General features: G+C 70.3%; 1 protein-coding gene across 1 annotated transcript in view; it reads left to right on the top strand.

The window, feature by feature from the left end:
* Window positions 1–132: 132 nt before the first annotated feature.
* ARL6IP1 (ADP-ribosylation factor-like 6 interacting protein 1) overlaps window positions 133–296 on the top strand; it is a 5,538-nt gene continuing 5,374 nt past the window's right edge. The window contains exon 1 of the mRNA XM_010003226.1: window positions 133–184. Within this exon, the coding sequence (XP_010001528.1) occupies window positions 149–184 (36 nt within the window). The 5' untranslated portion in view covers window positions 133–148. The remainder of the gene's footprint in view (window positions 185–296) is intronic.

Genomic DNA, 296 nt, shown 5'->3' with positions numbered 1-296 from the left:
AGCCAATCGGCTGTCGATGCGGAGCGGCAGGAGCTCAAGGATTGGACCGAGCAGGTTTCGAGAAGGCCAATCAGAGTGCCGAGACAGGCCCCGGAGGCTATAAAAGGCGGCGGCGCCGTAGGGAGAGGGGATGCCAGGGCCGGGCAAGATGGCGGAGGGCGACAACAACAGCGTGTACCAGCTGGTGAGTGGGGGCGATGCCGGGGCCGGTCGCCCCCTCTGGGGCTGTCGGCGAGGAGGTGACTGCCTGCGGGGGCTGTGGAGGGGCTGGGCGCGGGCGGCGCGGGTGTGGGGGG

This window comes from Chaetura pelagica, unplaced genomic scaffold, assembly GCF_000747805.2.
Source record: "Chaetura pelagica isolate M959 unplaced genomic scaffold, ChaPel_1.0 scaffold138, whole genome shotgun sequence".
Classification (NCBI taxonomy): domain Eukaryota; kingdom Metazoa; phylum Chordata; class Aves; order Apodiformes; family Apodidae; genus Chaetura; species Chaetura pelagica.
Note: the sequence above shows the minus strand (reverse complement) of the source record. Positions and strands in the feature narration are given on the sequence as shown.